The sequence below is a fragment of the Mytilus californianus genome, unplaced genomic scaffold (genome assembly GCF_021869535.1).
Source record: "Mytilus californianus isolate M0D057914Y unplaced genomic scaffold, xbMytCali1.0.p SCAF_9, whole genome shotgun sequence".
Taxonomy (NCBI): domain Eukaryota; kingdom Metazoa; phylum Mollusca; class Bivalvia; order Mytilida; family Mytilidae; genus Mytilus; species Mytilus californianus.
In genome coordinates, this window is record NW_026262745.1 from 98,775,488 (window position 1) to 98,802,462 (window position 26,975).

Consider the following 26,975-nt stretch of genomic DNA (forward strand, 5'->3'; position numbering starts at 1 on the left):
GTGACAAGTCTTCCTGTTGGACGTGACTTTGTGTGCAATTAAAAATAAAATCCATCTCAATGTTCCAGTCCAGTAAAAGCAGGATATAATATCACAGTCCTATCACATAAATATATCATGTCCGGAATATATATCTGATATATGCGACTGAATGTTCAGAGGTAAAAAAACCAATCACTTTTGATTCATTTGAAGATGCTATGCAATATTTCATTTACCAAAAGGCAATCGTTATGTTTTTCATCTACATAATTTCTTGTCATAATGTTATGATTGTCTATATAAGCTTTAAGGAAGTTCGCTACTCAGTATCAAAATAACAAGCTTTTCATAACACTAGAATATATTGATAGGGGTCTAATAAAGGAACCAAAAGAGCGAAAAAAAATATAGGTCCGTGTGCTTGTTTTTGAGATATTAGCCATTTAAATTTTGGCGGAAAATGTTCTCTCTTGATTTTTCATAGCTTTATCATTGACAAGTTTAAGTTCTCAAAAACCATTAAAAAATAACAGAGATTTTATAAGACTTTTACAGATGCCTTATATTTATACATGTAAACGATTTATAAAAAGAAAAATGGGGGTTAGTGGGCAAAATTTTTTAAGGCATTCAAATGGATAAAACCAGAGGATTCCGAAAATCTGACAAAAATTCCAAAACATGACTAGCGAACATCCTTAATGCAATCATTATGTTTTCAATCTACATAATTTCTCGTCATAGTTTTATGATTTTCTATACAAGCTTTAACATCTGGATATGGATGAAAAAAGATCTAGGTTAAATCTTAATGCACCAACACAACGAACAGACATCTAGAGGTCAACGTACAGATTTTAAAAGTAGATAAATCGTCGTGTGAGTCTTATTGTTCTATATGTCCACTTTTGATAAAAATGGAGATAATGGATTCAACAATCCCTTCCGTTATCTAGATGATATTTTTTCGTTAGATAATCCAGAGTTCTCTAAATATACTACCGAAATTTACCCAAAAGAACTTACTTTAACTAGATCTAACATAAACAGCAGTAGTTGTCCTTTTCTAGATTTGGACATTTCAATCTCTCAAGGAAAACTCCATACTAAAATTTACGACAAAAGAGACGACTTTTCATTCCCTATGGTTAATTTTCCTTTTTTAGACGGCGATATTCATTTGGCTCCATCATACGGTGTTTATATATCCCAACCAGTTCGTTATGCACGTGTGTGTAGTGATGTCATAGATTTTAACGAACGTAATCAATGCGTTACTGGTAAATTATTAAGTCAGGGATTTCGTTACCATAAATTACGTAAAACTTTTACTAAATTCTTTCATAGATACAAAGATTTGATTAGTAAATTTGGCTGTACCTGTAGAAAACTGATTAAAAACGGTATTTCACATCCTAAATTTTACGGTAATATTGTACTTAAAGCGCGGAAATCACTATGTGATCCGTGTAAACTCATCGAACCTTTAAACAAACTTATTAATAAAGGTTATCTTTCCAATGTTGTAATTAGATCTTTGAATATAGTTTACATTGGCACTAATATCGATTTGGTCATCAGCAAATTAAAACATAACTAAATTTGTATTCTTTTCAAACGGGATGTATAAAGACACACCCACGTTCAGTTTGATCTATTAAGAGGTTAACTCCTAACTATCCTAATGCCTGTCGATACATTTATTTTTGGCATTGCACAAGTCATGTCTTCTTTGACTGTCCATGACGTTTAAATACTAAATCCCTGAGATGTGTTTTAGTTGATTTTAGTCTCTGATGCATGATTTTTTTTATTATTAATTGTTTTTGGCTTTTAACTAGCTGTCAGTAACTGCGAGTACTCTCAAATCGTAATTTTTTGTTTATTTGACCTGTTGATACTAATTATAATACTTTTTTGTTATTTAATGTTATTCAGGGTTATATCTGGTCTATATACCAGCTTTGATAAGTGTTTGGTATTACTATAGATTTTCACTTCTTCGTACTATGAACATCAAAATTATTTATTTTGTAAAAATATTTCCTTTCTCTCTTTGAACTGTACACGTATACCTAACAACAAAATTGTTTTCATTTACCTGTGTTTAAAGTAATTGTAATTGGCTGATATTTTTGTTCAAGCATATTGTTTTTCTTAAATTGTTTAACATTTCACAGCGGTATAACATGTTACTTTAATTGTTCTTCCACTAGTTTATTTATTTTGTATTTACATTGTATCATAGATCAAATTTATTTGTTCAGTGTATGTTCACTGGTGTTAATATGTCTTTTGATAAAGTTAAGCCATTTCAATTGATATTTTATAGTGTGTCTTTCTATGTTGTGATGTTACACTATTGTTTCAGATAAGGGTGAAGGTTTGGTACCATTAAAACGTTTAAACCCACTGCAATTGTTTGCACCTGTCCTAAGTCAGGAATCTGATGTTCAATAGTTGTCGTTTGTTGAAGTGGTTCATAAGTGTTTCTCGTTTCTCGTTTTTTTATATAGATTAGACCGTTGGTTTTCCCGTTTGAATGGTTTTACACTAGTAATTTTGGGGGCCCTTTATAGCTTGCTGTTCGGTGTGAGCCAAGGCTCAGTGTTGAAGACCGTACTTTGTACTATAATGGTTTACTTTTATACATTTTGACTTGGATGGAGAGTTGTCTCATTGGCACTCATACCACATCTTCTTATATCTATATATAGTTATATATTTGATATCCAGGTGCAATATTCTATCTTTCTATATATCTATAATTCGAGATTTCTACATTCTACCATTTTTTGTCAGAACTATACTGTTCTATCTCCACCCTCCCATTGAATTATAATAGCTTATTCATCTAGTTGGACACCGGAAGTTCAGAGAAAAATAGTTTTATAGTGTTGTATCTCTACTTTTTTTCAAGTATTTTTGCTCTAAAATATTAGTTATATTAATATATAATACTGTCTTAGTAGTGCTATGCTTAAATTGTTTGCATGGTTTGAGCTCAGTCTATGACTAATTGGGAATACTACAAAATTGAAAAATCCATGATTTATCTACAATAGAAATATAGGGATTAATTTCTAAAACAACATTGTTTGTAGCAAAGTGTTCTATCTCCAGAAAAGGAGGTGCTTTGTTTATTTAGGATGCTTGTCTATTCAAAAGACAATTGAAAAAATAGTTACTCTTTATGTCCGTAAATTCAATTCCTATTTTCTATATCTATGTCAATTTTTATGATATCGCGTTTTTAAACTTCATGTTCAATTTCCCAACACTTAGAAAAATGGACTTACAACAGTTAAACACTCACACGACGAAATGTCTATACAATATCACAAGATATAAGTAACCCGAAGCCGAAAAGGATAGATGTTTGCCATCAACACTATCTTCCTTAACAGATATATTAAACATTCATATAACTGATGAGGTTCTCGACAAAAACTAGGAATGCTGGTGACTGAAACAAGCCCAAAATACTAATCCTGCTGATATAAAGTCATGCTGCGACTCTTTTATTGACGGCTGTACATTAAAGAGCATATCTTACTGAAAGGTCGTATAAAGTGCATGCAGACACAATATTATGCAATGCCAATAACAATTTGTGCAGAATATGAATATTTCAAACAAATCATTACATGTATACCTATATATGCGGTACCTGATATGCAACCGCAAACATGTGCATAGCAAATATTATCTTACTTTCTATACATTTCTAGGAATATCATTAGTTAAAAGCGACAGCGTGGAGACCGTGCATATTTAATATGGGGTTAATAGGCGTGGTTTATTTTAATACACGGTTAGTAGTGGTGTTACGTCCCTTTATAAAACCAACACGGCGTTGAGGAAAATCTGAAACGTTTCGCCCTGACAACAGATGAAGAAATTGATGATGAACGATTGTATAAATGCAGAAAACACATTAAAAGCTAACAAGTTGTTATTGTTGGCATTTGTTTTTGTATAGACCAATGGAAGTATGTTCTTAATATTGAAGACTTGGTCACTTTGATTGGCCACTAGTCTTAATGCCACATGTTAAGATAGTCGGCAAGATAATTTAGTTACACAGTGTGCTAGTGACATAGCTAATTCGATATATATGAGGTCAGTAAATTCCACATGGGGTTCGCGCTTCGCTCTAACCCCTTTATGGAATTTACTGACCGTACTAGATCACTAGCACACTGTGTAACTAACGTGATCATATCAAAGTATGCATATCACACATGTGTCAAACCAGCTAAGAATTGTACACCCCATTAGAAAGAACCATTTGGACATCACAACCAAGGAAAGGAAATTAGAAATAAAAATGTAAAAATATCCTGTTTGTCTTAAATTTAGATGGGAAGATATTACCACGAGAAATTCTAATATCAAGGTCAAAAATGATTAAAAGTGACAACTAGATTGTTTACAGACAATGTATGGTATCTATCGAGTGGTGTTTCATTGAGGTCCTTTTGAGATTTAGGCAACATCTTGTATTTACAACAGGAATTCCCCTTTATGAATAACAATCCCTTGCCGGTATACTTCATCTCCAAAACGAAAAAAAAACCAACAAAAAACAAACTAATGTCTTTAATCACTTCATGAAATAAAAGTACTGTGACTGAAAAAGACATTTTAAGGACTACAGCATATAAACTTACACCATTATTTATCGAAAATCAATTTTTTGCTCGATAAAATAATGTTGTAGTGTACTACTATATAATATACTACTCACTCGTTGGAGTTGTTTTATAATTGTCATGTCGGGGCCTTTTATAGATTGCTATGAGGTATGGGTTTTGATGAGTGCTGAAGGTTGTACAGTGACCTAAATTTCTAACTTAGTCTCTGGGTGGAGGGTCAAAAGTAGAATATTTGTGGAAAATATAAGAATTAGGTAATAATATACTGATTACAGACCCATTACAGAAATGAATGATGTACAGAATAAAGAAATCATATAATTACAGAAAAAAATAATAGTAAAATCCTTTTCATCAGAATGTTACAGAATAAACCTTATTTTTAAAGATAAAGAAAAATGCCCTAAATATGCAAAGAATAAAGAGACTAAGGAACCCCCACCCCCTTTCCCGCCCTCATGCAGACCCTCGTCTATATTTGTCTAATTGACAATCATATACCATATCTCTGTCAACGGAGACAAACTTATTTATTTTAACCTTAATTGGTTTTGTTTCCTGTTTCAATTGTTAACGAAAACAACTTCTTTTCGATTCGAATCTTTTTTGATAATCTTAAACCAGAACATTAATTTAGTGTCGCCTTAATATTCTATTTTTAGCGAGTATAATATTTTTAAATAAACCCTTTATACTTCCCGTTTAACCTGCGACAATGGCGCAGACATCGACAACCAAATGTAGTTTGTGTGATACTAGCAATGGCATGTATTTCTGCTATGAATGTAAGTCAGCATTGTGTGGGCCTTGCCGAAAGACTCATGATAAAATTCCTGCAACTCAAAGTCATTCTATTACTGACTTAAAACGTATAGATCGATCTATGTTCAGCTCGGTCTCCAGCTGTACTACTCATAAGCAAGAATTTTCTTTATATTGCACAACGTGCAACATTTTGATATGCAGTAAATGCGTTGCTACAAAACACAAGGGCCATGATTTTTCTGAAATAGAACCAGTCGTCGGAGACTTGAGAAATTCTTTGAAGAAACAAATTAAGGAAATGGATGAAAAGGTAGAAAAACTTTCGTTCGCTGTTGATGATATTCGAACTGTCAGATTAAAAGCGCTTGAAGAGGACGCAAAGCAGTTACGCTCAAAAGTGCACTTAGCGATACTGGATATCCAAAAAGTTATTGAGAAACAAAAGGAAATTAAAATAACAGAAATTGACGACTTTGAGCAATTTGAGAAACAGGAATTAAAAATTGCATTGGCGACGAAAGAGCGGATTCTCAATTCTTGCAAAAGCCTCCAAACAAGCTTAGGGAAAATGTTAGACGAAGAGCATAGTACTACCTTTCTGACTTCTTACAAGACAATGAAGTCAGATTTCGATGAAGTTGATGACGGATTACAAGAAATAAACAATTATCAAATACCCTCGGTGAACATGGAAGCTCTGGGCAAAGATGTTACTACGGCTTTAATTCAGCATTTCAAGAAAAGGTAATTTGATTATTTTTTGTTCTTCATCTGTCGTAATCACACATCTGAATATAAAACTAAGGAGATGTTCTATGATTACCAATGGAAAACCTATCATGCAACCAAAGAGAAATGATGATGTAAGCATCTATGGATCACCTTACGGCCTTCAACAATGGACAAACCCAAACCGTATAGTAAGCTATAAAAGACCCAGACATGTCAAAATATGAAATAATTCAAACGACAAAACCAACGGCCTGATAAATCAATAAACCAAAAACAAATATTGAAGGCAGCAACCAACGACAACCACTGAATTACAGGCTACTGACATGGGTCACGCACATAAAGATGTAGCGGCTTTAAACATGTTTGCGAGCGCTCATCCTGGCCAAGGACAGTGGTATACATTTGTAACAGCACAACGAATGGACAATCAGTTGGAACGGGTTTGACTCATCAGATCTCTAGATAAAGTAGAGATATTCAGTTGTGTTCTTAAAAAATAACAGATTGGGCAAAATTTTGGAGGTCTTTGCACGGGAATTTAAACAATATAAATCGGTGACATAATCCGGTATTTATGTTGATTTTATCCCTGTTAATTAAGAACACAAAACCACTTGTCCTGATTTAAGAGCATGTGGAGTGTTAAAGTGTGTCTGTCAGATCTATTCCTTACATCGATATTATTTTAAAATTCAAATGGGGTACAGATTTTGATAACGTTTAAATCATTCCCGGAGACAAAACCCCGTATGACGAGAGTGATGTTACACTGCCTATACATTAAACATTGTGAAAGAACACTTGCAACAACTCTCTGAGGTATCTGTAGGAAGTTTGTTGCAATGCAAACTGAAGAACCCTTTCCAACATACCCTCATTTTAAGTGCTAGTCCAAATGTCCCACCCTCCATAGATATTTGCCAAAGGACGTTTAAGTAACCAACAAGTGATCAATCATTCTAATTATGCTCTCACTAAACAACCTTCTAAACTGGGATTGTTGAGGCTCTTCTCAGTAATGTTTTATTAGAAAAGGTATTGGTAATTGTTTATATGTGTGTATTCAAACTATTTATACGTGTCAACACAGTGGAAAAAAAAAACAACAAAAAAAACAGATAACACAACAATTTCTCCCTGCTCAACATTACTATTTTTTGTTTGGCACATTTTTTTGCAAGGATGGTCTTTTTTAAATTGATATAAGTTAACAAGCAAATGTTCTAAGAAAATTTATGGATTAAAATCATAATTTTAATATTTTATTTGATATGTTTTCATTTTTAAAACATGAATTTATGAAAACAGCTTGGAAACGGATGGAGACGATTGTGGAACAGCAAAACGTAAAAAGGTGATTATAGCTTATATAATTATGATATTCAAATGACTTCTAATACTAGACCTAGAGGTCAGTATACATTGCCTAATAATCATTGACTTATAAAATAATCATATAAAAAGTTTTCAAAGATAAGATTTTATGGTATAATAGTATTATTTCCCAAAGAACAAACACATTTCAACAAACAATCCGACAAAAAAGACAAAGGCAGGTTATATCTGCATAGCAGGAAACACTTCCTCTTTCGATCGACGCAGACTCACTTTGATTTGAGGTCGCGATTTTCCGTCAGGGTTCTATATTCACATTGGATTTGCGCGTTTATAAATTTGTAATCAACCGTTGACCTTTTATTTGGGTGTAATTTATGTACATTACATGCATGCACCTTACAAGTCATGAATGCGTAAATGTGATTGGCTGACAAAAGAGGGACGAAAGATACTAGAGGGACAGTCAAACTCACAGATCGAAAACAAACTGACAACGCCATGGCCAAAAAAAAAAAGAAGACAAACAGACAAACAATAGTACAGATTACACAACACAGAAAACTAAAGACTAAGCAACACGAACCCCACCAAAAACTGGGGGTGATCTCAGGTGCTCCGGAAGGGTAAGCAGATCCTGCTCCACATGTGGCACCCGTCGTGTTGCTTATGTTATTACAAATCCGGTAAATAGTCTAATCCGGTAGGTCAAATTCGTGAAAAGGGAAGGGAATTGTAGTTACGACATAATGAACATATCCGATATCATCTGTGAAACGGTTATTCCATAACGGTCAACCAACTCGTGATGGCGTCCGTAAAATTTACGAAGGGATGATTTCAAACTCACCATTTGGAACTCTTGATTTAATAGCTTCCTTGCGAGAAGCAATCCTCTATCAAGGGAATCATGATAGGAAATACAAGCCCGGGAATATCGTATCAATTGGGAGATATATACTCCGTATGCAGGCGCTGCTGGAATGTTGCTACATAGAAATGGAAAGTTTCTCAATTGGGAAGCTGAAATCATCTCTTTTGTCGTAAAGTTTTGTTTTCAACCAACCCTCATTGTCAATTTCTAGATGTAAGTCATGGTATGAGGCAGACTTAACTGAATCTGTAGTATCCTTTATCTCTAGTTCGATGGGATAGATTCGTTCAACATAGTCACCAAATTTTGTATTATTTAGTGAGAGAACATCGTCTATATAGCGGAACGTAAAGTTAAAGGATATTGCTCACTTCTTATCTTTCTTCCTAAGAAGTTCCTATATGAAGTCAGCCTCATAATAATAAAGAAACAAGTCGACAAGACGAGGTGCACAATTGGTTCCCATAGGAATTCCGAGAAGGTCAAAAATCAGATTTTTACCCAATAAAACGCAACATTCGTGACAGCGTGTTCTTCAATGACAACGTATCAACAATGCAACAGCAACAGGAACCGCTAAAAATAATGAGATGTAGTTGATTGTCAATGAGAAAACTACCCAACAGAGACCAAATGACGTGGATGTAAGTTTCTGTAGTTTGCCGTACGGCCTTCAACAATAATCAAAACATTATTTAACAATATTTAATTTATTAATTTATTAATTTATTAAATTATTAGTAACAATATTTAACATTTAAATTGTTTGTCATGTTTTCATATGAAAAGGTTCCTGTACAACATATAACTGGAGACCTGCTCAACTTTATAAAAGATGTTACCAATTTCGACGATGAAAGTGAACAACAGAAAGCAGAACTAATTTATAGAGAGCTTGTGGAGAAAGAAAATGAATTGAAAGAATTATTAACAAAAGAGGTATATATATATACTAGGGGATAAACAATTTATTATATATATTTTTTTTTGTGATGGGGGTCGGAGGGGGGGGGGGGGGGGGGTTGTAAGTGAATATGTTGACTTGGTTATAACTGAAAATAGATAATCTTGGACCTGGTTAGAACTGAAAATAATTAATCGTGCACAAGATAGGATGAAAATAAATATTTTGCTGAACAAAATACAGGATACAATTCAAGTAATAAAGTAATAATTATACTTCATCGTCCACGTTTATGACAATTTTGAGCACCAAAATTCTGTCATTTTGTAACTTTGTAAGACAAAGCAACGATAGTTTTGTGTTTGGTATACAACCCCCTCCCCCTGTTTTCTACATTCTGTTGATTTTGAAAAATATATGGACTTGCATGATGTAAACAACACGATACATTTCAAATTCTGAGATCGTCATGTTTGTCATATTCTTTTCATGGAATTTAATAATTGAAAAAAAATCTGAAATAAAGCACTAAATATCAAATACGTTTATCAGATAATAATTGCTATAGAATGTATATCTTGTAGCGTGTAGTTGCTGTTGAATACAAAAACAGTACTTCATCGAAGTTTGTCAGGAAAACCAATTGCCTTTTTCTAGACCATGATTCCCATAGAAAACAACTCACAGATGCAAAAGCTAATAGCATTTTCAAAAAAGTACATAACTGCATCGAGATAAAAGGTGCTACAATAAGGTATGTATTTATCCAGCTACTTTGAATTATCAATGTAAGTATATATTATATTCAGATTTCTCTCCCATTGGCAAATACTTGAAATAGTTTACTTATAAGATTTGATCATTCTTTAAGGCTTGTATAACCTTTTGTTTAAAGTAGCTAGTTTGAAGCATCCGGTATATTCATATATTTATAAATACTTAAATTACTAGTAGTCATGAGAAAAATCTCATTGATCAGAGTCAAAAGGAAAACTTAAAAACAACTGTCGAAGGAATGACATTCAGTAATGTAATAACTTTATTATAATAATTTAAAAAATAATGTTCATGTGATTTAGTCTCGAAAACTGAGGGACTATTAATTCCAAGCATTAGTATGTCCATTCATCTACAATGTACACGAACTTAAAGATCGAAAAACTTTCCAAACTGAGAGCTGTCGAATCGTTAATTGATAAATAAATATACACTAGTACTCGATAATTGGTGAGTTTAAAAAGTTTGTTTGTAACATCCATAATAAAATTGTTTAATCGGTGATAATTGTTTCTATATATAATAAAAAAATTTAATTGAGGTTGAAACTTCGATAAAAACGGATGAAATGTGCTGTCAGAATGAAATTGTATTGTATAGTCATGAAATATTTGCCACTGGACATTAAACAAACAAATAAATATCAACCATGTACAAATATCCATGTGCATGTACTGTTTACATAAGTGATAATATGTGACCAGCCATGGGATTTTTAGGCTAATGGAGGTATCGGGGTCAAAATGAGTCTTTTTCAACTAATCAAAATGTAATTGTAGCTTTAATGACTAAATAACTGAAGAATCTTAATTTAATTGCCATAGCAAAAATGTACCGGATTACTGACTTTTTTTTCTTCTTTTTTTCTTAAGCAAAACTACATCAATGCTAAGAAAGTGAATACCAATATATATAATAAAGCATCAAGGAGGTGTATTATTTAATATGCTTTCTTATGTTCATCTATTATCTTATTGGTGAATACATTTTGTACGTGTATCCTGACAAAATGATTAAATCAAAGATCTGTTAATGCAGAGTTAGATGAAAAACCAAACAGCATGATCTATAATATAAGGACATGTAGATGGGAGGGATGTGAGAAAAACTTACAACAACACATACATCTTGTTTGTGTAGTGCATGCTTAGACAGTCATAGATAAAAAAAAAACTAGGAATAAACATGGGATGTGACATTTGGGGTCCTAATGGGCAGACATATCTTGCTTTATTTACATGTACCGGTATATGTCCATACATATGTTCATATTTTCCCTTACAATGTGAAACAATTAGACTCACAGGAAAAATATTTAATTCAAATTTTAAGTAAAGCTGTTTTAAAACTGAATTTACGATTAATTAATTGCATGTCATTTAGTTCAGCGACCAATATTTTATACTTATAATATAAAAATAAGGGAATGTGGTATAACTGCAAATGAGACAACAATAAACCAAAGTTGAAAAGAAGTGGATGTCAGCAGTATTGCAGGCAACCGTACGGCCTTCAACGATGAGAAAAACAATACCACTAGTCGCCTATAGAAGGCCCCGAAATGAAAAATGTGAAATAATTCAACTTTTATGATGGTGCATGCATGGCTAAAAATACCAAAATAATGTCAAAAACATTCAGTAACTTTCATTTTTTTTTTCAATAAATGATTAAAAAGTTGTGTGTTATACTTGAAAATGAGTATGAATAAGCCATATAGTATTAGAGATGAGGTTTTTCACTACAGTCTAGTCTATATTTAATAAGACCTTATGTAGTATTATGAATTAGGTCATTAATTTTCTCAATTGAATTATTTCACATTTTGAATTAAATAATTCGTCTATCAACTATGTGAAGCCGACTGAAATTGTCCGTCAATAATGCACCATATAATGTTTAATGACACGATTTCATTCTAAAATGTTTGTAAAATATTTTTCCTGTGGTGTTCACACAAATAAAACAGTCGAAGTTCACGAAATATATGTTTGTAAAAAATGGAATTAAACCTTTCCTCCTTCACGACAGGAACTCAGCGAGCAATAATAAAGAACACTTTGAAACATCAAAAGGAGTTAAAAACATGGTTAAATTTCAATTATCGAAAACTAATAAATACGAAATTTTGTTTATCAAATTAAAGTAAAGTATTTGTCGCTTATCAGTCAAACACCATTTGGGTAAAAGGAACTCAATTTAGATAAGAAACTGTAGGCATTGGCAGTGTGTATTTTATCGACAATGTTAGGGAATTTCTGTTGAGTTCCATGTTTAAAATTAGTGTTTTTCTAAATTTTCATAACTCCAAATCTCAATATTCTTTTGATATTTAGCGAGTCCTAACTGTGCGTTCTCTTGGGCCATGATTCTGTCATGGGTGGACCGATTTCCCGTTTCGGACTGAGAGGGTAAACACATAAACATTACTATTCGAACATACGTAATGTGCGAAACTTTCTAAAGTACTTTTCAACACACAGCCTGACGAATATGTCGGATATGCGGTTAATAAAGTGTTTTATATTATGTTAGTCTGGTAAGTTACAATGCCAAAAAAAGGGCGGCCCGGTCTTGTTGTTCAATTATCTTGTGTTTCCAGCTCTTATGTCGATCTTTAAATCGTCAGCATCAGTGTCATGTGCGTGCATGCAAATATAAAAACCAACGTTGTCGTTTGCCGCTGGAAGACGGGTTTTTTTTCAGAGAAAGAAAACTCAATTTACTTGTGCCATAATTATAACGTCACAATGACGTCATGGATATTACGTCATTGCTCCAAAATACACTTAGATGACCGATGGTCAACAATGTTATAACGCATTAATTATTTAGTGTAGTATAGGTTGCAAAGTTTTGATTTATAATATATACTTATTGTAATATTGCTGAAACGACATATATGTCGCCTTGGCATCAAACCCCTAAACGACTTATATGTCGCTTTGGCATCAACACTGAAACGACATATATGTCGCTTTGGCATTAAGAGGGTTAAGGCTACGTCCCGCACCGACGTCAACCCTAGATACAATAGGTAAAACGCGACGTCGTAACTCCCGCGGTATTCTCAACATTATCCAATCCCGTACCTGCATTTGAAATTCTGCGAAATATAATGACGCTTGCCGTCAAATATCTTCACCGAGGTCCAATAGTTGGAAACTATTGACCGGTTAAATAGTTCAACGCTTGCAATTTAAAAAAAATAGTGAAAATATTGTGTACTTATTTTATATAGAAAATGATAACTGAGGTATAGTAAATCCCACTATTTTCACTTTTACATGTCTACCAACCTACCTTGATAAATTGCATTACCTGTTACCAGCGTTTCAGTGCTTACCACATGATTTGAACATTAAAAATTACGTAATCAATTCAACTTTCGAACTGCAAATTTGTTTTTAAACAATGAAGTAATGAATGAAATTTATGTTCATACATTTGTTTAATAAAATTGCATATTTGAAAATGGGAATTAAAAAGAATAATCTAGTGTTGCGTTTCTAATGTCGGTCAGTATATTTAAGATATCTTATATATATATTTTTTTTTATCTTAAAGATATCTTATTTAACTTATGAAATATCGTTTTTGATTTAATCTCAATTATAAAATAACTTATTTAGTTTATAAAACATCTTTTTAACTTTATATCTTGAAAATAGAATAAATATAAAAACGGCTTGCCATAGATAATAAAATTGAGAATGGAAACGGGGAATGTGTCAAAGAGACAACCCGACCAAAGAGCAGAAAACCGCCCAAGGCCATCAATGGGTCTTCAACACAGCGAGAAAATCCAGCACCCGGAGGCGGGTTTCAGCTGGCCCCTTAACAAAAATGTGTACTAGTTCAGACGTCTCACTTTACTCCGAAACATATAAATGAACCAAAATTGAAAAAAAAAACATGCGGCGGTGTTAAACATGTTTGTGAGATCTCAACCCTCCCCTATAACTCTAGCCAATGTAGAATAAACAAACACACAGCAATACGCACAGTAAAACTCAGTTTAAAAGAAGTCCGAGTCCGATGTTAGAATAGGTAACAGATGAAACTAAGTAAAATGACAATGATCAACATAAATCAAGAAAGGCCTACTAGCAGTTACTGATATGCCAGCTCCAGACCTTAATTAAATGATTGAAATATCATGTCTTCATCGTATGAATATCAAGCACAATCCCTCTCGTTAGGGGTTTACTTGTATCAACATAAATTAACAAAGGACTACTAGCAGTTACTGACATGTATGCGCATTATTATATTTTAGAAATAGTTTTTTTTTGTGTTGTAGCAACAAAAGTTCTTCAACTGGAACAGCTGTCGTTGCTGACTGTCTAACAAAAGAAAGTAACTATTTTGAAGTAGTAATTGTAAACCTGGGTGTTAATGGTAAGCATTTTATATAATTAATATTATATATATATTTTTTTTTATTATAATTAAATCTATAATTTATAATCATGATAAGGTTTAAGTCACACACCAGTACTACATGTATTTGTTCACTTGTTGTCTTATTGTCTATACATTTATGGAATTCGTAAGTTTAAAATTATGGAAAATCAGTTATAATAATTATACATTGATTCATGGCTTGACTGCCACATTTTTTTTGTTATTACTCGATAAGAAGCCTCCCATCTTTTTTTTTATATATGTTTTAATTTTTTGTCATAAAATTAAGTTAATACATACATTTTTGCACATGGGTACAAAAAATGTATCTGTATTTTAAAAGAGTACATGGCAAAAGGTGTACAAATTATGAATATTTTTCAATTGGTAAAATACTGTTATTATTTTATAAGCTCCACACTTGAAAAATTGTCTGTGGTTATCCCTGGTCACATTCGGAGAGTTTTAAACATTACAGGACACTGCTTTTTATTGCAGGGATAGGAGTTGTTTCTGAATCATATGGTGTAGTTGGAGCTCCTGGTTGGCATGAAGGATCTGTAGCTATTCATGTTGATGATGGAACGTACGAAATAAATATTTATAGCCCCCTCACCTACAAGACAAAATGACATGCGATCCTTTTTTCTCCACTACGCGTCAGTTGTCCTTCATCGTTCGTTTACACTTTGAAATTTCTAAACAGGAGAAATTGAGGCAAATACCAGAAACAATACTATTTTCTCCTCCTACAATATTATTCTATATTCTGGTGGTTAGTAAATATATAGGTATATATATGGATCAGACTTACAAATGAGACTAAATTTAGCAAGTGCATGTATTATTAGTTACATAGTGTGCTAGTGACCGAATACGATATATCTGGGGTCAGTAACATGACTACTAACCGTGTATTAAAATAAACCACGCCTACTAGCCCCATATGAAATATACACGGTCTCCACGTGGTCCCTGTTAATCAAATATATTCCTAGAAATGTATAGGAGGTAAGATAAAAAAATTATCCTGCAATCAGTCAGGTATTTGAAAACCTTATGTATAGTATTATGACAAATAATTGTTTTCATTTTTGCATAGATTGCATAATTCAGAAGGAGTTGGTACACCATTTGGTCCGAAAGCAAATATCGGCGATATCATTGGTTGTGGTATTGTATTTCCTTCAACCGACATTCTAGAGAACTCCGAAGTGGATGTCTTCTTTACATTGAACAGTGAAAAGGTATTTTGTTTTATAATATCCAAGGATAATGAAACAAAGAAATGTTTGCCATTTGATAAGGGACTTTCCGTTTTCAATTTTCCTTGGAGTTCGGTATTTTTGTTAATTTACTGTCTTCGATGTCATTGTTTATAATGTAAGACATAAATTATTCTAAATTAGGAAATATATCTCCTTCATGCAAAGCAGCTTTTCCTCGTCCGAATTTGATTACACTGTTGGTCCTTTTTTTAATTTATCAGCTCTTTGTTTTAGGTTTTGGATTTTTGGAACCACCGAAGAGATATTAATTTTCGAAATGCGTATCTGGTGCAGTTAAGTTGATACCGTTTATTTTTTTATCAGTGTCATGTTATTAAAGTTTATATTCAAGTATTTTGGTATGGACCCAAATGGACACATCTTCTATATATATTCCCTTCAGAAGCATATAGTAAAATTTCTCCAAAAAGAGTACTTGACTGTCTTCATTTTTAAACGAGAATGATATTGTTATTGGGGTAATAGAGGAGTATTCTTTAAGCTTAACGTTTGTATCATGACACATTTCTTAAGATAAATTCATTCAATTTTTAGATTGGATCGACAAAATTCACTTATCCTTCGGGAGGGTTGTTTCCGGCTGTTGGGATGCATGTTAAAGATGCATGTGCTAGGTTTCACTTACGTGGCATGTGGAATGCTTCTGCTTGGATATCAGAAGACCAACCAAATAAGACGGATGACCAAGAATTCAACGAAGCGGTACTACTTAACTTATAAAGATATTTTCATTTTTTTAAACGAGATCAAAGATAAATATTAAATTACGTGTAAACGAGAGGCGAAAGATACCAAAGGGCTATGCAAACTCGTAAGTCGAAAAAAACCTGACACTGTCATGGCAAACAACAAAAAACGATCAAAAGACAAATAACAGTAAAACACAACATACAAAACTAAAGACTGAGCAACATGAACCCCACCAAAAAAAAAAACCGGTGATAATTTCAGGTGCTCGTGTTGGCGTCCGTACAATGTTTACCACGGTCAACAAAAATAAAATGCAAAAGGATTAAAGATGGTGTAAAATGCATACCTTGTTGATTGTAATTTATTTCATACTTATCATGTATATGTGATTTTAAATATGCGATGGTTGAGAGTGAAACCTGAACCTTCAAACGAAATTAAAAATAGGTGTCCTTTAAAAGGGCACCATATCCCATTGTTCTATCATATTTAGATACCCATTAAAACCAGAAATATGGGCATAACCCCTAGGACAGACAGATGCGATCAGTAAAAACATAATGCCACAATCCCCTTTTACAATGTAGGCGGGGCATCTACATAAAAAGCAACCCACATTTATTCAAACATTGGTGTTGAAATTTTTTTAACGTATTTGATGCTTAAAACTGATATTTTTCTGCATTTTAGGATCCGGCGCCGGAGCCTGAATCCGCTCCTCCGATCTGTATTTGTATTCTAATATTCCTGATTGTAGAATTTAATAGTTTACTAATATCAATTTTATTTTAGACTGACAGTTCCAATGAAGATAGTTTGTTCTCCAAAAGCATGTTTAAGAAATCAATGGAGGAAAATGTTCTGATAACTGCATTAAAATCCCGCATGGAGCATTGCTCCGAAGCTGCTGATGCTGCATGGGAGTACTATAATTTGAAAAGATCGTTGTATACGCTCCAAAGTCTTCAAAAATAATAAATATGAAACAAAATAAGTATGTAAATAGAATAGTGTGAATACGTTAAAAACGAGATGTAGGGCCGTAAACATTAATGAGAAAGTAACCCAACGACACAAATAAAAAAAATATAAAATATACCTGTAGTTTTATATAAGATATGATGCTAAACGCAAGAGTCTAAAAAATATAAACAGAGACCCTCAAAGACACGATAAATTGTCCAAATGACAAAAACATTAAAGTTTTACTATGGCAAAAGACAAACTTAATGCTTTGAAAAAAAATATTAAAAGCAAAAAGAGAACAGGAAAAAAAAAGAACTTTTTTATTACTAAACTTATTTCACAAAGACTGAAGTTACACGTGTATTTCACACTTGAACTGCATTCGATTAGAAAGTTTCGGTGCTTAAATGTCGACCGCAAAGCTAATCACGGCAGATCGGAAAGTTGTGAATTACTACATTTAGATTAAATTTGTTACGTAATTGTGCTATCCTGTAGTGCACATACCAAGACCAAGTTGCCTTTAAGTGTCTGTGATGTTCTCTGTCGTATTTAGGCCCTAGCTTTTGATTTGTGTTTGGTATCGCGAGAGCTTGAGAAAAGTTATTTCAAAATCTGGCTTTATGCAAAATGCAATCAAAGTAAATTTATATAAAAATAAATTTAGTTGATGAAATCAGGACTGTTTAACACAGGAATTTGTTTAATAAGAATAAGTATATTTTTCGCAAAAAAAAAATCATTCTTTAAAAAAAACACAAAGTAATGATTTATTCAATTTTTATTTACAGTTAATAGAAGACCAGTTCCATGTCAACATTCAATATACAACTGCTATATATTTATACTGTTGTTAGTGGCACTTGCATGCAGAAAATGATAGCTGAACTATATATGTCTGTACAAATGTTCTTTGAAATAAAACAGTATTAAATAAAATGCCATTACCTGAATGGAAACAGAATATGTTCATGTTATTTGTATTGCCAGTTGCCATCTTATGTTGCAAAGCAATAATTCAGCCCTTTCCAAACATACCTTTTTTGCAGTGCTGGTCCAAGTATCCCCGATTCATTGCGGTAAACAAATTTGTTGAACCTAAGAATATCATGAACTGTTTCATGCAGTACTTTGAAAATAGAGTATACTCTATGTTAAAAAAACAAAAAAGTAAATTGCTGGTATTTGCGATATTGATTACTGTAATTTGCGATGTTGATTGTAGGTATATGTCGAAGTTGATTGTAGGTATATGTCGACGTTGATTGTAGGTATATGTCGACGTTGATTGTAGGTATATGTCGACGTTGATTGTAGGTATATGTCGACGTTGATTGTAGGTATATGTCGACGTTGATTGTAGGTATATGTCGACGTTGATTGTAGATATGTGTCGACGTTGATTGTAGGTATATGTCGACGTTGATTGCTAGTATTTGAGATGTTGATTGCTGGTAATTGCGATTTTGAATGTTGGTATTTTCGATGATGATTGTAGGTATTGGAGATGTTAATTGCTGGTATTTGTGATTTTGAATGTTGGTATTTGCGATGATGATTATACTGGTTTTTGCGATGTTGATTGTAGGTATTGGAGATGTTGATTGCTGGTAATTGCGATTTTGAATGTTGGTATTTGCGATGATGATTATACTGGTTTTTGCGATGTTGATTGTAGGTATTGGAGATGTTAATTGCTGGTATTTGTGATTTTGAATGTTGGTATTTGCGATGATGATTATACTGGTTTTTGCGATGTTGATTGTAAGTATTTGAGATGTTAATTGCTGGTATTTGTGATTTTGAATGTTGGTATTTTCGATGATGATTACTGTTTTTTGCGATGTTGATTGCTGATGTTTTTCATATTGATTGCTGGTAAACCTGTAGATTGTTCCATTTTATCTAGCTGCAAGCTAGCATATTCACGTACTAGAACCTCAATATGCAAAAAATAATTAACATTGAAGTAAGCTAACATCTTAAATATTTGTCGATCCAACGCTGAAAATGTTTGACGCATATCATAAAATAGGATGTAGAGTACAAAATATTACAATACGCCAATTTTAATTCGAAGATCCATCTATAAATATCGCATACTAAATAAGATGAAATCACCATTACCTTTGTAATAACAGCTTTTCCTATTACGAGATTTATAATGTTAGATATCAGATTGTGGTCCTATGTAGACAGGGCAAAAAAAACCTTATTGATTAGCATTACAAATGCAACCAAAGATAGCATCAAATTGATGGAATTTGTTTCTTTTTAAAAATGTACTAATTGTGAACTCCTCATTCTATTTTGCGCATTTTTACTAGTCAAAAAAGAGTAAGAAGATATTAAAAGAGACTGTCAAAACTCATTAGACGAAGGGAGACCGACGAAACCAAGACGAAACTACAAATACACATTTAACAGTACAGAATACACTATACACCGTACACAAAAAACCTATTAACGTACTTACAAAAATGTATTAGCGCTGTTCCTTTGCTTTTTTTTTTGTGTTTTTTTCTTTGCTTGTATTGATTGTGTGTCATGGATGGATACCCCATATCCTTTATTTTTCTACTATACCAAAACCTGCATTTATACACAACGTTGGATTAAGTACCAGTAACTGTCAGCATGTTTGATACGGTAATATATGATCATCTATAAACTAGTTGCTGATCGATATTGGAATGATGGTAATTTTTGCATTAGCTAATCGCGAGAGCTAACAGTGGAAAAACACTATTCTTTGTATCTTTGGTTTGGTTTGTTTCTCCTTTGTATTTTTATATTGCCTTGTTTCTTCTATGTATCTTTATACTGTTTTCTTTCTTTTTTGTATCTTTATGTTTCGTCTATACATTTTATATCCAATATTTCTTATTTAAAACATAATAACACGGATGTTCGTCCATTCGAAACAAAGTAACAAAAGCATTTGAAGGTGCATACATTTGTGTCAATCATGGGTTTGGCTATTCTGTTTAGGTTCACATGTACAATGTTATCAGTCATCCTTACATGTCCAAACATTTGTCTCTCTATGAGCATATATAATTTTTTTTTTAAAGTTTCTAAAAAACAAAATATCAGAAGTCGTAGAATAACTGACAGCGTCATAGTCAATAAAAAAAGAAGAAAAGACAGAAAAAAAGATCAACAAAACAAGACACGGGACAAAAAACTGATGGCTTTGCAACAAACCGCGGGTATACTGAGGTGATAAACAGTTCTTGCACTATATATATTTGGCAGTTATTTTGAATTCAACAAAAACAATACGTTGATGTACTAACAAACCGTAATCGAACGTGGTGCCTCAACCTTGACGATAAGTATATCATACATGGTTTCGTCATCTGCGATAAGAACAAGGGAACTTAGGCTTATTTTGTATACGTCAGTTTGCAGATAAGGTTATTGGCCTCAGAATACGATTCTTACTTCAACATGAAAGAAATCCTGTGGTTGGGACTGTTCGCTTTTGTGTATTTTACTGAAGGTATACATAGTTTTATATATTGATTATACTCAGTCTAGCAATATGACACAATCACAATGGTTGACTCGGGAGTAGACATATGGCAACCCCTTGATTTTTTTCGTTCAGGCTGTAACTAAAGTTGGCATCTGTTTGGTTGCGCGGGATGTATAAATACACGTCCATTTCCTGCGTGATTAGGGATGTTTATAATCAGATGCCTCTTGTACAGATAATGCGACGCCCTATGCGTGTTAGATCACGTTACAGAACGATTCTAACAACTCTCTGAAAGGTCCGTAGGTGATCTATTTCAAGTCAAAATGTGTATCCCTATCCTACATATTGACCTATTTTCAAGGGGCAGTCCAAATTTTCGGGCCTTCATCTCGGTCAATTCATACCTTGCAGGCCTACCTATTGTATTAGTTGTTCTGAACAGTATATCTTATTTGCCACTGAACGTAAATCAAACACAATCAATCAATCATCGATATGACACTTTGCTTTTCAAATCGATGAATAACATTCCCTTCTTTAATTAAATGTTTGATGTGTGTGCTCTTTTGGAAACGGTTTAGAAATGATTGAGATGATGATAATGAATGGCTGCTTAATGTCAAGTGGCAAATGGATATGCATATTTAGGGCGAGAACATGTTACTGTAAGAATTCAAACTCTGCTCTGTACTAGACCGTCATGCTGAGCCTGATTTTTAACGTGCTAGTAACAGACCACATGAAGGCACGTTACCCGGATTCATTATTCTGACTGCGAGCCGACTTGTCTGTGCTCTTATTCCTAAATGCCGCGTGCTTAGCGGAGAAGCAGCAAATACCAGTTTTAAAGTCTTTGGTTTGACCCTGCCGGGGTTCGAACCCTCGACCTTCCGCACTCGAATACGTTACCACGAGACCACCCAGGCGGTAGAAATGGTTAAGAAAGAACCGGTTTAGAAATGATTAAGAAAGAACCGGCTTAGAAATAATTATCCTCATTCAGCGTCGTCATATATATTTTAACACAACAAAAATGTCGTTTCCACTTACATGTATGCTCTATATAAAAGGGACACCAGCTTGCTAATCAAGGACCAATTCATAAAATATGATCAAATATAGTTTAAGAATATTACATTGATCATTTAATAGAAGAGCCTGACGTTATCGAACGAAGTTTGATATAATTTTGCGAAAAATGATATGGCAGTTTAACATCTTTGTATGTTCTCAATGCATTATGTTATAAATAATCTAAATCATCATTAAGTCATAACGAATTTCTGTTCCCTGTTGTTTTTCCTGATAAGGTACACATTTAGAAGAAAGAGCAGCATCACGTCATGAGATAGAACTTCTTATTGTAGCCGATTATAGTGCATATAAAAAGTGAGTTACATTACATACAGTGTATGTCTTGCATCCAATTCATTTGATCTCTTGTGGGTAGTTGTCCAATTGGCAATCATATCATATCTCCTTATTTTTATAGTCACTCGTACTTGTCTTGTTTTTTTTAACAACAGTACGCAAAACACAACTTAAAAAACTAAAGACTAAGCAACACAAACTCTACCAAAGAACAGGGGTGATCTCAGGTCACAGCTCCGGAAGGGTAAGCAGATCCTGCAGATCCTGCTCTACATGTGGCATCCGTCTTGTTGCTCATGTAATTACAAATCCGACTTACTCGGTAGGTCACATTCGAGGAAAAGAGGCCGAGATTGTAGTTACGACAATTGGAACAATCTGGGAAACAGATATTCCATAAAGGTCAAACAACTCGTGATGACGTCCGTAAAACTTTAAAGGGATGATTTCTACATCAGCACTTGGAACTCTTTCTTTGATTTCTGCCTTGTAAGCAGCAACCCTCTATCAAGAAACAATGATAGGAATGCTACTTTTGGAATATCGTATCAACTGGGAGATATATACTCCTCATGCGGGCACTGCTGGAATGTTGCTAAATAGGTATTGAAAGTTCACAATTGGAAAGCTGAAATCATCTCTTTTGTCGTAATGTTTTGTTTTCAACCGACCTTAATTGACAATTTATAGGACATACAACGTTTTTGAACCTCTTACCAGTATGTGTTTTAGTTTCGGGAAACATACTAGTACATTTACATTCACCATTCGTAAACTCGATGCGAAAAGTAATTTGCTAGCTACGGACTATGTATTTGGAATAATTGGGGGTGTACAACCATATTTTGTATTATTGCATGCCTACGCAGTGGCGGATCCAGGGGGGGGGGGTCCGGGGGTTGGACCCCCCTTTTTGACGATCAATGCATTTGAATGGGGGACATATAGTTGGAACCCCCCTTTATCCTGGGTTCGGACCCCCCCCCCCCCCCCCCCCCCCCCCCCCCCCCATTTAAAAAATGGCTGGATCTGCCCCTGCTACGATCATGAATTTGGAATAAATTCGTGCGCATGGCAATTTAAATGGAACTATTGCGTCTATACGAACATATACAAATTAAAGAAAAATTGTATTTTAGAAATGATATAATGACCTTGAATGAGTACGTTCTAAATAAAATTTTCAAAGAGCATAAACAATGATTCATAGGAGTGCATAAATATCAAAGATAAAAAACAAGCAATAAAACCGAATATACTGGCACAGTGAACGATTAGATAGACACAAACAAATCTAAGATAAATGTAACACCCTAAAAAGCAAAGAAACATTCAATATTTGGTGGTTCACTTATTTACAAGTTTTAAGCTTCTTTACGGATGCCTTTGCATCTGACTCGCCGCCAAAATTACTCGATAGAAACATAGATGTTTATGGGTATTACATGTAATATTCAATTTTCAAACAATAAAGTTTTATAACTGCTTAAAATAATAGAATTATACATAGTGTTCCATGGACCGCAAAGGTTGTCTTGTGGATACGTGCTTGCATTGAGGTATTGAGTGCAGGGAAAGAGAGCGAATGTCATTCTTTTGACTGTTACTTCTGACCTTTACCACGTTAAAACTATGGCTCAGCCTATCGGTTTACTTCAAAGCAGGACATATATTCATATTCGGCACATTTACACGTGCTTTTCCCAAATATGTTTGTAATAGTTGCAACTAGACGTTTAACAGAACCAAACTTTTTCTCTGTAAACGACTCTAACTAGTTTGCAAAAATGCACATAAATGACAATTTTAAATGATTGACAGCTGGTATGATAAAACGCCTACAACTGACACATCACAAAACAGAGAAAGCGCTGCAAAGAGTAACCTGAAAGCTTATATCGGGAGTCTTATAAAATCGGTATGTACTGAGTTATATTAATAGCAATAAATCAAACAAATACTATAAACATGACAAAAGGGAAAAAGAACATTAAATAAGCTTTAAACTGTTTCGATTCTTACACATCCTTGGCTATCAAATATTCCACTTTGAGCGTTCCTTGTAAAGATTAATCCAGAAAAGCGCTTCGGACGCATGCAATTTATATCTTGTTGTTTTCATTTTCTATGATTTACATGCATGTGTGTATCAAGAAGGTACGGCTTCTAATTGCTGAAAAAAATGTGACTTAAAACGTGTCCAACATCGCGGCATAAGAGGTAAATCTTTTCATCCTCTTAAATCGGAGGAAAAGAAATATTTTGTTTTAAATTTAATAGTTCAACAACATTAGTGCAATGCAACAAAATGTGTTTGGGTGCTTCAAAGACAAACGCGCCGCATTAAGGACAAAGACTAGTTCCCGTAAGAAATCTATACTCGTAACTTATTACCATGATATTGATCTAAATGAACATGTAATATTTGCCGCTGGGCGTTAAGCAGATACCAACCAATCCACTATTCACGATTGATTATTTGAGTTTTATATAATGCATGAAACTTTTATTATGCTTGTACTAAAAAGTATGTTAATTTTTCTATTTACAGAGTAATATTGTTTATAAAAGCCTGGAGCCAAACAATATATTTGTACAGATTAAACTCGTTGATGTTGTCGTCATGACGGTAATTATCGTTTTTATACTTTACTTTACTTTAAATTCACACTTTTTTATGCGCCCACTGTAGGCGACGGAGGCATAAAATGTTACCCTTGACCGTCCGTCTCCGTCTTTCCGTCCATCCGTCCCGTTTTCGTTGCAAAGCTTGAACAAGGGCATTCGTGTCCTCAGACACATTCGTCTTTTATTTTGTTTCTATGATGCGGTAGGTTAAATAGAATGAACAATTCCATCGGATCTTAGCTTTGAATATCCGTCCTGATAAATCGTGGTGAAACCTTATCATAGTTACCAAGCTCACAATTAAATACGCCGAACCCGATTTTAGTCTACATCAGGCTCAAAACAGTCAGAGGACCAAATCAAATACGAAGTTGAAGAGAATTGATAATCAAAAGCGCTAAGTCAAATCTAGCAAAGACCATCTATCTTAAGGATAAAAAACCTTCGGATGATTTCAACTGATTTTAATTAACAGCCAATTTACCGAAAAATGACCGAATGAATCATATTTCCTGACGGCAGAGGATTGTCGCCTACTCGGCTGATGAAACCCTATTAGTGACATCGACCAACTGTAGTTGAAAATCTTCATAGTGAACCAGAACCAACCAATATTAAGAAATTGAAATCATTAGTCTTGAAAGTAACCCTCCCCTCTATTTTTTATTTACACACACATACACACACACGCTCGCGAGCGCGTTTTATGAAAAGAAAGAATTAAAAAAAAAAATGAAAAAAAACATAAGTGAAATAAAAAAATAATAACTGAGAGAAAGCAAAAAAAACGTATAAATGATATAAATCAATAAAGAACTTTTATATTTCATCATTTTGTCGGGTTGTGGTATTATTGACAATACTCCCACATTTCATTCAAATCATTGGCAAAATCACTAGAGAGGTCCAATCAATTCGACTTGTAGAAGGTATACATTGTAAGTGAAACTGCAACAAAATTGATAATCTGCCAAAATAACTTTCTTTACAGAGAGCATCGGATTCGCCCTGGACAGAAACAGTAAAGGTCCGAGCTTCACCGAAATACCGAGTAGATCCTAACAAAGTATTACCTCTTTTCAAACCAAAGTCTGTACAGCTGCAATCAACAATTCCGCATGATCATGCTATGGTCTTTACGATGTACGTGAATATCTGTACTTCTCATTTCAAATTTTTATGAGGTTCTGGATGGGGTTTCCAGAATAGAGAATAATGTGCAAAAAGTGCAGAATAAAGGGCATGCAATAAATATAGAGAATAGGGAAAACTAAGTCAAAAAAAAAAAAAGAATAGAAAATAATGGGGTGCTCAAATATAAAGAATAGAGAATAACAGGAAAAATTCATAAAAAATAGAGAAAAATGGCCTCAAAATTAAAGAATACAGAAATGCATAACCTCATCCTGACCCTCTTTTATAGACATTGTATTCTAAAAGAAAACGGTATTATTTGAAACATCTGTCTTTACTGATTAAAATATTATACATGTATCAGTCGTTCATAATAAGATATATATATAGCGTGAATGTCAGTAAGACAGCAAACAAACAACAACAAGAGAGTGATGCGTAGTTTACTAACGTAACCATGGTTACTGAAAAACGTAAAGGAGCATTAAATTTAGCCATACACCTCAAGCACGGAATATATTTTACAGTTTTTTTTTATCATTTTTTCGTTTATACTTTACTCTTTGTAATTTATTAGCAGTTTTTATTTGAGAAAGACACACAAGAAATATTATGATATACTTTAGAAACAAAATACAAATATACATCAGACAAATGCATAGTTATACTTGAGAAAAACTAGAGGTTTATTTCTTTATATACAAATTTGGAAATACTGTACTAACTTATTGAACCAGAGTTCGTACGTACAAAAATCGTATAACATCTCAATCGGGATACTTAGTATATGAATTATATTTTTCTAGTGTGTTCAGTCAAAATAATTTGAAAATTAGAAAAAAAACTGTTAAAATAAGGTCTTTCCTCACGTAGGGGAAAACATTAAATGCTATACCAATGTTTCAGGTTTCAATGTTACAGGTTTCAATGTTTCAGGTTTCAATGTTTCAAGTTTCAATGTTACAGGTTTCAATGT

At 33.4% G+C, this 26,975-nt stretch overlaps 1 protein-coding gene and 1 long non-coding RNA gene across 4 annotated transcripts in view; both read left to right on the forward strand.

Moving 5' to 3' along the window:
- The window catches only part of LOC127716653 (uncharacterized), a 56,570-nt gene extending 38,227 nt beyond the window's left edge, over nucleotides 1–18,343 (forward strand). The window contains exons 1-10 of one of the 3 annotated variants that reach the window (XM_052222901.1): nucleotides 5,344–6,149; nucleotides 7,449–7,494; nucleotides 9,139–9,288; nucleotides 9,838–10,007; nucleotides 14,334–14,431; nucleotides 14,936–15,023; nucleotides 15,540–15,684; nucleotides 16,261–16,428; nucleotides 17,209–17,410; nucleotides 18,174–18,343. In XM_052222901.1, coding sequence (XP_052078861.1) covers nucleotides 5,356–6,149; nucleotides 7,449–7,494; nucleotides 9,139–9,288; nucleotides 9,838–10,007; nucleotides 14,334–14,431; nucleotides 14,936–15,023; nucleotides 15,540–15,684; nucleotides 16,261–16,428; nucleotides 17,209–17,391 — 1,842 coding nt within the window. In that variant the 5' untranslated portion in view covers nucleotides 5,344–5,355 and the 3' untranslated portion in view covers nucleotides 17,392–17,410; nucleotides 18,174–18,343. Of the gene's footprint in view, nucleotides 1–5,343; nucleotides 6,150–7,448; nucleotides 7,495–9,138; nucleotides 9,289–9,837; nucleotides 10,008–14,333; nucleotides 14,432–14,935; nucleotides 15,024–15,539; nucleotides 15,685–16,260; nucleotides 16,429–17,208; nucleotides 17,411–18,173 lie in introns of those variants that run through there. The other 2 variants (XM_052222900.1, XM_052222899.1) reach the window with 2 other exon arrangements.
- Nucleotides 18,344–22,173: 3,830 nt separating this feature from the next.
- Nucleotides 22,174–24,862, forward strand: LOC127716683 (uncharacterized). The gene is made up of 3 exons (XR_007989078.1): nucleotides 22,174–22,255; nucleotides 24,059–24,155; nucleotides 24,789–24,862. It is a non-coding gene; the product is annotated as an uncharacterized LOC127716683 (long non-coding RNA).
- Nucleotides 24,863–26,975: the final 2,113 nt, after the last annotated feature.